This window comes from Pterocles gutturalis, unplaced genomic scaffold (assembly GCF_000699245.1).
Source record: "Pterocles gutturalis isolate BGI_N339 unplaced genomic scaffold, ASM69924v1 scaffold32966, whole genome shotgun sequence".
Lineage (NCBI taxonomy): Eukaryota > Metazoa > Chordata > Aves > Pterocliformes > Pteroclidae > Pterocles > Pterocles gutturalis.
Window position 1 is genome coordinate 7,210 of NW_010101472.1, and position 9,653 is coordinate 16,862.

Sequence of the window (9,653 nt, forward strand, 5' to 3'; positions counted from 1 at the left end):
CCTTCTGCTCTAGGAATATGATTTCTTCTGTATCACTTTCAGAGAAATTAAATACTAATTTGTGAACATAGAAAAGTAATAGAACATGAATGTGACCTTTAAGTCACACAATAAAAGAGCTCGAGTCATTCCCTTTGAGATTCACTCATCTCATGAGACAGGTTCCTGCTCTGGACTGTCCTCAGAGGAGCCTCACTCTGTCCATTGCCTGAAGAGCCAGTAGGTTCACCAAGTTCATTACTTAAAACAGAGAGGGTGGAATATTAGCATCAATGCTCATGGCATTTTATGGAGAACACTATATGATGACTGCCCTTGGTATATTCTCAGATTTCTGAGGAAGGACCTTAATATCATCTGGGAAGCAAACAAGGATGTGAAGTTCTTTGAACCACAAGTCCAATTTCATCCATCCTTGGCATTCAAGGCCTAGGCTCTCTTACGCTCATTTTTGGTTTCTCAGTCTGTCTGAGAAGGCTGGTGGAAGACATGCATGCTCATATTCTCTGTCCTGTTATATTCATCTCCTCCACTTAAAAAAAAAAAAAAAGGAAATCCTGTGCATCTGCCTGCCTGTTCCATAGATGTAATGTTTCCTGCCCATCTGTTAGCTCAGTTTCCTGCATGTGGCCACTATAGTCCCTTTCCAGATCTTTACTGGATTCCTTTCTGATAGTCAGTCACAAGGTAGCAATGAAGCAAAGACAATTATGCAGGTTTTGGCAGAAGAAAGGAGTTCTGAGCTGAGGCCCTCTCAGAAGTCTCTCAAAGCAGGACTCATGGCTGGAAGGTTTTTCCTGCCCAGAGCTGGCTTTAGGTGGGGACAGCTGTGGCTTTGGCACAGTCTCATAGTAAAGACTGATGTGCAAGATTATGGGCCAAGTTTGGTAACAGTGCAAGTCATCCAACTCAGTGTGGGGGTGGGAGGTGACAAAGCCCATCTGCTCTGCCATTATGAGGCTATGTGTGCCCACTTCTCCAGTGCAAGAGCCCTGCTGGCCCTACAAACCTTTGGGATACACCAGTAGTGTGGTGTCCGACACCCACACGGGGTGATTTCCTAAAAGTTCATGGAAGTAATGATACTCACCTCAGGGATGATACTGCCAAATATCTCTGTGCTTATATTAAAATAGCTGCAAGTCTGGACAAAAAAAAAAAGATAAAGTTTACCAGATTTGACCTTCATGGTCAGCTTTTGTTTAAATGCATTATTACTGTAATTTCAATGAATTTTTTATTTTATACCTTTAGTACCTTAAGAATATTTCTGAGAACAAAGTGTACTTAAAGTTGATTCCCAATAATACATGCCAAAATACTTCCTGGGAAAGCAAATGCTTAATATCATTACAGTTTGGGCTGCAATCTGTAGGTTTTGGGACTTCGTGAACCTCCTGAAGACAGGCTAAGGAAGTCTGCTAGCCTCCAAGCTGCAGCTACTGTACTTTGATATATGCTTTGCTTCCATGGCTCCTGTAGTACTTTAAGTCTGTGAAGACCCCTCAGAAAACAGCCACTGAGGCTGCTAAATTCTCCAGAGTAGATCCCTTGTCCATGTCAGAAAACTCTATGCCTCAGGTCTACAAAAACCTTCTCTTTTGTAGCAAAGTTGCCAGTATTTGGTACCTACTCACCTCCTCAGTAATGGTGATGTTGAAGGCCCCTGCTATGTAGTAAGCAAATGAGGAGGTCTGAAAGAAATACTCAGAGAAGGCAAGGTAGAGCATAGAGTTGCTTTGGTCTGGGATAGTGAAGGGAGCTGCCACATAGGGAGGGTCAGTATAGTTTCCAGCTGTGTAGACTGTCCCCTGTAAGGTATTGGCAGAAATAAAATAAATCAGAATCAAAATATGATTTTAAAGTGACTGCAGAAAATTAACTTTTCTCTCCCTTGCTCAAGCTATTCATTTGGTGTATCAATAAGTACATAGGCTTTGTAGTACACTCTGAAGCCTCAATGCTTTCAAGCAAATGGTGAAGACAAGTTCCAGAGATTGGACATCTTCACAGATCATAGAATCATAGAATGGTTAGAGCTGGAAAGGACCTTAGAGGTCATCTAGTTCCAACCCCCCTGCCATGGGCAGGGACACTCTCCACTAGACCAGGTTGCTCAAAGCCTCATCCAGCCTGGCCTTGAACACCTCCAGGGATGGGGCATCCACAGCTTCTCTGGGCAACCTGTTCCAGTGCCTCACCATCCTCACAGTAAAGGATTTCCTCCTCATATCTTAGTCTAAATCTGCCCTCTTCCAATTTAAATCCATTACCCCTCATCCTGTCACTACATGCTCTTGTAAAAAGTCCTTCCCCATCTCTCCTGTAGGCCCCCTTCAGGTACTGGAAGGCCATTATAAGGTCTCCCCAGAGCCTTCTCTTCTCCAGGCTGAACAACCCCAACTCTCTCAGCCTGTCCTCATATGGGAGGCCTTCTGGACCGTGATTGCACACTGCCGGCCCATGTTCAGTTTTTCATCTGACACCTGAGGTCTATCTTTTGAGATCCTGATCATCTACTGAAGACAGTTTACCATCTCTGAAAACAAAGCCTCTTAATTAAGAGTCTATATATTGCATGAAGAACATGGCTAAGGATCCTCCTTATTGAAAAATCTTATTTTCTCCTTTCCTCATCTCCAGGAATTTAAATCTGAGAGCTGATGTCTAGATCTTTCCAATGGTGTCAATTACAAGATGGATCCCTAAAACCAGAGGCCTTTCTAGGTCAAAATCAGCATCTTATTCTACCCAGAAGCAAGCTGGTAACTTGTGCAGACAAAAGAATGCTTACAAGAGAAAGGGAAAATACGTCAGGCAATTCTAAAAACACCTGTGTTGTCTTCTGCATTACCCATTATATTAGCCAAGGCTTCCAGACCTAATACTTCCAAATGCATCCAGATGAAGCAGAAAGGTAAAACTAATTTAAAGTGAGGAAAGGTACTCAGAGGTTAAGATTTTTTTATAACCCCTTTATTAGTTCCTCCTTTCTGTTTAATCTCAAATGTGTTCTGTGTGTCTATCTTCTCAACTCTTCCCCATTTAGGTTTAATTTCATGTTGCCTTTTAAGGACTATCAAAATGCTTACAAAGTGCTGAGTCCCTTTGCTGATGACCTCCCCATTCAATCCTCACTTGCTGGGTTTACCAGTCACTTGCTTTGTATCGTTTTCCCCACATTGCATCTTATATGGAAGAGTAGCTCTTGTCAACAGCCATGACGTTACCTCTTTAGTCTACCTCAAGTCCCTGCTTAAAATCTAGTTGCTACAATACCCAGCAGAGCTTGACAGAAGCTTATCTGTACCAAGACTATTCTCTACCTTACTGACTGATGCTGACTTACTGTTCCTTTGTGTTCCTGCCTCTCTTATTTCCCTGTTGTCTCTTGTTAATACTTAGCTTATAAGATCTTTGTGATAAGACTGTCTTTTTGTTGTACCTTTGTAGAGAACCTAGCATAAGGCATCTTGAACTTAGTTAAGGATCTTAGATCACAATAACTACCCTCAACCAAATCACCTTACACAGAATGATAATCAAATCATTCTAGAATTAGGAACTAGTCTGATTTTAGTTTCAATACATAAGGATATTTCTTCCTTTATTTGAAAGAAACTTTCAGGCCTTCAAACTCAGCAGCACTCCTTGGGCTTCCATGCTTTTTGAAGGGTGTTCTCTCTTCCCATTCAAGGTGCCAGAGGCTCCTATAGTCTTGCTCTTTCTTTTCCTTTCTCATCTGACAGCAGACACATCTAGTTAGTGCAATGTGTAGAAATCTTCCCCTGACTGACTGAACAATGAAGTCCCAGATATTAATCAACAGTGAGAGGATAAAGTTGCATACCTTTTTTCTCTCCTTCCCCTTTTTCTTTTTACTTCTAACTTGCTTAGTCAACTTTTACTGCTCTCTGCTATAATCAACTCAACATCACTTTAAAAAATAAAAGGATGTGGCTTTTAAATAATTCATTTTACAACAGGATTGTTAAAAATTATTCTAATAACAAATGCAATAGTGCTTTGAAATGTCTGTCTTCTCAGATACAGAGTCTTAATGTTCAGAACAGCAACCATGTTCATCTTAAAAAGTGAATCATACAATAAGAAAAACCACAGCAATCTTGGCAAATAGCACTACAGGCAATTACCTTCAAGTCCAGGTCAATGAATGGTTTGAACACTGCTGGCAAGCTACTTAAGGAGTAGTCCACTTCAGCCAAATCATCAATTGGCATTATGACTGTAGAGGGTGGTAGATAAGGCAAAATACCCATTATTACAAAACACACACAAAGGATTTTATGTGTATTTAAAACTAAGTCACTTCCTGATGCAGAATGACACAAGTTGTTTAAAGAGTAGGGAAAAACACAACCAGGGACCTCCTAACATGCATTCTGACCTAAGGCTTGATGTTTCTACTGGCATCGTCTTTAAAGCACCTTCTTTAGTTTGTCTTATGTTTTCTCATTGTGGAAAAATAAATTAGGTCTAACAAAAAAAAAAAAAGGGAAATGGCCATGCGAGTGCTTCAGGGCATGAGGAGGTGTTGGGATTTCTTGTCAAGCAGTTCCGAGAACATCCAGAGTGCCTCTAACTTGGAAATGCTTTCCCAGAAAGGTGGGTACCTGATCTGCTCAGGTACTTGTGTTTTGCACGTAGTATCTGCCTAGTGCTTTGGATGCCTTAAACACCTGCAAATTAACCCAAAATGGTTAAAAGTGAGAAACTTTTTTACAAAGTAGCTTTTTCATTTTGCCTTTGGCAAGTCTGTTAAATAGGCAAGTAAAACTTTGATTTCCAGGCAAGCCAGGAGAGCAGGCTTCAGCTTGTAAAGTGCCATGTGTGCAGGAGGACTCTCAGCATGGGAGGGAAATTTGCCTTTGCATCAGTGCTGTGTGGCCTCTACGTGGTATTTCTGACAATAGAGGTGCACACTGCCACATTTGCAAATTGAGAATTGCTCCCACGTCCTTGGCTTCTCAGAAATATCATTTTCTTGTCCAAGTACAAGTCCCTTTATTTAATTGTGGTCCGGTAAGCAAGGGAGAAGGCAGATCAAAGGGTCTGATACCACTCCTGGAGGCTTTTGCTGACCAGCTGTTAATGAAGCTGCAGAATTTCACTGAACAGGAGAGAAAAAGCAGAAGGAAAAGATCACTAGTGACTCACCATTCAGTGACTGGAGGTCTTCATCTATCCACTGGATCCCAGATCTGATGTTGGGACATGACTGTATAAAAGCACACAAGTTATTGCCTGATTAGCGTGGACCTGTAAGCACCTCTCGCCTGTGTGCTACCAAATCTGTCTGCTTATGTGACACACATTGCAGCATTTGTTTGTCAAAACACCTAAACTATCTTTTCTTCAGCTAACTGGTTCCCCAAGGCTTCTATTGGTTTAATGTAAGAATGTCCTATGTCAGAGCTGCCTTTAGGCAACAAAGTGAGAAGTTGACAAAGGCAGCCTGATGGGGGTGACAAAACCACAGCCTTAAATAGCTCAAGAAAGAGACAGATCTCACACTGATCTCACAGGAAAGATCTGTCCTTGGGCAGAATCACAGCCATCTCAAGCTCTGTCTCCTCTCAGAAGCCTTTGGCCATCAGAACTCATCACCTATTTGATATGATGAAGTTTAAATATGTCATGCTATCAGGTGATGTACTGCAACATCTCTATGCATCACCTAATAATATATGTTTCGTCTGCTGAGTTTAAAAATTACCCAATACCCGGGATGCCTGTAGGTACACAGGCAGAGACTTATTCTGCACTGGAAAGGGAAAATAACTACATTTTCCCTCCCTACTGCTGCCTTGGTTAAACCCAGCTGTGGACCAGTTAATATCTTAGCCATGAACTTGGCACTTTATCTAGAAGCATTTCTGGCTGGCAAAATAGTGACTGTGCTGATCAGGCCAGAACAGGACTATGTTATTTTTCTAGTTCTTCCTTTGCCAAGTTCACAGCACTGACTTGTGAAAGTCATGTTCCTTAAACCCCTCCCCTACACAGTTTGAAAGGCTTACGTTAGTGAACAAGCTCCTGTGAATGGGCTTCTTCAGATACTTGATAAAGAAGTTATGCAGGAAGCTAGAGGAAAGGAAGAAAGCAATTCATGGGTCAAGTACTACAGTCATTAATAGGAAATCAGATATCTCTGCAGAACATGAACTTAATGGCCTCTGAGTGTGATATTCTAGTACACAAGGGAGCTTTCTGAAATGTAACAGCTATCAGAGAGCCACCATTTAAAAGGAGATAATTTCACCCCAACAATCTCAGCAATTAGCCTGGGCAGATTAATCTTTACGAATAAGGAATTCTTCATATTACCACCATCATGTATGTACAAACACAGAATAAATAAGTGGTCTCTGCACGAGGAACTTCCAATACAAGTAAAACCAAGCAAACAAACAAACAAAAAACCAGACCTGAAAACAGGTGACAAGAGTTATATTCAGACAGTGAAAGAAGTACAAGAAAACAATGAAATCATGTTGCACAGGGTTGTAACTAGAGGCACAACAGCAGTCTGGTTCTGTTCAGTTTTGACAGCAATGTGACTAGGAGTGCTTAAAGCATAGTACAAGCATGTAACTTTCTACCTAGAGTCGAAGAGTAGAGCAATATTTGGAAAGAACTGGGTGCTGAAGAAGCACAAGGTATTGTTTGAGCTGAGCAGAAGTGCTGTATTTATCCTCTACTTGAGGGACAGTGGGCACAAATACAAGGACAATGGTCAAATTTGGCCATTTTAACACTGGACTAGGGCCCTGATTCTCACTTGTGGTGCCTATAGATGCCAAAACAGGTGCCCTATTTTGTGAAGTTGTCTTTGTGCCATTCATTGACAGTTATTTTCTCCCAGAGTATTTACAGATTGCTTCCACTTACCCACTTTTTCCGTGCAATTTGATGTCTATATCACCAGAAGTTGTTCGGCAGCTGGTAAGTGATATTGATGTATGACCCATATTATTCAGGGGTGTTGAAAAGATTGCAGTAACAAACACCTTTGAAATGTACACTGTGCTTCTCCCACTGTCTTTGCTGCATAAAGTAAAAATAAAGAAATAACTGAAAAAATTATTTTTAATGAACGTTCAAGACTCAATTCTCAAATGGACACTTTTCTGTTCACTGAAGATGAAGCTCTTTTTCCGAATACTTTTTACTGCATTAGTCATAGTGAAAATAAACTAGTATGTCTGCAAAGAATAAAGTATTCTACACAGATTCTGGAAAATGATGGATTTGGGAAAGTAGATAATTATTTGTAAAGCTTTTTCTTAACAGTTACCAAACCTGCACCCTCAGCAGAGGAAACTAGGATATGCCTGATACAAGATAGGGCCAGAGAGCTGTACTGGGTTCTAATCTAGTGGTGCTTGGGGAGGGTCCATACAAAGCCATGTCAGGGCTTAGAGTGCCCCAATGGGCTTCATGTCCTCTTTCCCACCCCTCCCAGGGGTTTGACAGTCCATGCTCAAGGCCAGCTCCAGTATGGTGAAGCTGTATTTTTTCAAATCAAGTTGTTCATAACTTGTTCTCACTGGTTGTGAGAAAGAGCTGTGAAAAGCTGCATTGGGGGTCTCTACCCTTGGTTTATGAGCTGCATTGGAGCTCAGGTGTACCTACAACATGGCTCAAGCAAAGATCTATATGTGACTTTGTACTTGGTTAATCTTGATGGTGCTTTGTTGGCTTGGCTTCCTGGCTTTGCCTCAGATCTGCCTCTTCACTATGGACTTGCCTGGCAATCTGGACTGGTGGTTCTTTCTGGTCACAGCCACTGACCTGCTCTGCTTGCCTGTTCTTGGGTACTTGCCAGTGAGGGCACTGCCCATCCTGCCATGCCACCACCCTCAGCTCCTGGCTCCCCTCCTCTTGCAAGCAGCTGGTCCTCACTCTCCCTGACAGCAGAAGCCCAGAAAGGCAAATCAGAGCCTGCTGTAATTCAGTCGGTTTATGAATACAGGTAATGTGCTTTGTGGGGAAGAGGAGGAGGGATTTCTCTCCACTGAAGCAGCTTGGGACTAGGAAGGTGTGGAGCCTGCTCTAAGGATATTGCCATTTTCTTGTGCATTTTTTCCATCAGCTTTTGAACTGTATCTCTTGGAGGCATGGCACAGGGTTTCTAACACTGTAGCTGCACTGGGAGGGTTTCTTATAATGGCCCATGATTCACCATATGACAACTTTTCTAAATGTGTCATTAGCTTGTAGGCTGGACAATGATAGCATTCAGATAGAACATCAATCCTTTACCATTTGCAGAGGGGCTTCTCAGCTATGGGCTCTTTATCAGTGCTCATGGATGAGGGGGCAGGAGCTGTCTCCCACCGGCAGACCTGTTGAGAAAGACTGGTCTGTACTCTTGGGTTACTGCTACTAACTGTTAAAGAGCACCTTTGCCATGAAGAGGTCACAAGAAAAACTAAATTTTGCATTTTTGCAAAAAGAAAAATTCCAGGACAGATGAGGCTGTACGTACAACATCCAGGTCCTTATATTCCAATTCATATCAAAGGTTAGAGAAGCATTTCCAATCAGCAGTTTTATCCCAGTTCCAGGTATGAGGGAGATGGAAGCACTGGGGAATTCAACAGCAGTGACGTGTATTCTAGAGCATAAGGGAGATAAGAAAAAGTTAGTATTCCATAAGTCAGGGTGAACACAAAACAAGATTCAAATTTCAGTCAAACACAAATTTCCCCCTAAGAGAATACTTACCTTGAGATGTTGTATTTGACATTACCAAGCCCAAATTTTTCATAGCCATTCAAATCAGGGAAATGCTCCTTCTCCATATTCTGCTTCAGGATTTCCAGCCCGACCTCCTTGGCTACAGGAAAACAGTGATCAGCTCAGTTGCCTTTGATACTGCCTGGGAGTTTATATTCTGTGCTTCTGACTTAGGAGATGGGATGGACACAGATCAGAAAGAAAAAGGTATCTCATTTGAGACCCAGATGTGCTATTTCAGATCTCACTCCTAGTCACAGCAAGAGATGAACTTACTGATTCAATATCTGAAATCAAATGAACCTTGATCTGATGTACAATGCTGTCAAGCAGCTTACTGTATCTGCTATATTGCGCTCTTAAACTTTCCTTTTCTTTATAGGCTGTGATCAGGTTATTTCCTTCAACTTCCATTGCTTCCCAAGATATCTGTCATACCAGGATTCAATGCAATGCCACCACCAGATCCTGAAAATATCACACATACCATATTCCAACCCCTTCTGTGTGATCCTCACTTTGACTCCAGGGTTAGCATTGAGCTGTCCACTGAGCAAGCTTAAGAGGAGGATAGAACAGCAAATCTTCACCATCTTCCTTGTTTTTTACAGGATCTGTTAAAAAATATTTATAATGATAGTAGCAGTTCATACTATGTCACATGGTGGCTATACTCCCTTTTCCCTCCCTGGAGTGAACTGTTCTGACACCAGCTTTCCCTCCAGAATGGGTAAAGTGGAAAGCCCAGTAACTGTAGAAAATAGAACCTGTTCTTCACAGACTGTTAGAGAAAGAGAGCTCCTTGGGGGAGAGAAGAAAAGTCAGCTTATTTACTATTATAGGGAATGGAGAAAGCGCTTGGGATACATCCTCCTGAACAAACCCTGTTA

At 41.8% G+C, this 9,653-nt stretch overlaps 1 protein-coding gene across 1 annotated transcript in view; it reads right to left on the minus strand.

Moving 5' to 3' along the window:
- Positions 1–9,356, minus strand: part of LOC104469223 (BPI fold-containing family C protein-like) — a 15,413-nt gene extending 6,057 nt beyond the window's left edge. The window contains exons 1-9 of the mRNA XM_010083663.1: positions 9,251–9,356; positions 8,752–8,863; positions 8,513–8,641; positions 6,913–7,068; positions 6,042–6,105; positions 5,179–5,239; positions 4,155–4,246; positions 1,638–1,811; positions 1,091–1,144 (exon numbers count right to left, since the gene is read on the minus strand). Coding sequence (XP_010081965.1) covers positions 1,091–1,144; positions 1,638–1,811; positions 4,155–4,246; positions 5,179–5,239; positions 6,042–6,105; positions 6,913–7,068; positions 8,513–8,641; positions 8,752–8,863; positions 9,251–9,356 — 948 coding nt within the window. The remainder of the gene's footprint in view (positions 1–1,090; positions 1,145–1,637; positions 1,812–4,154; positions 4,247–5,178; positions 5,240–6,041; positions 6,106–6,912; positions 7,069–8,512; positions 8,642–8,751; positions 8,864–9,250) is intronic.
- Between the last annotated feature and the right edge of the window lie 297 nt (positions 9,357–9,653).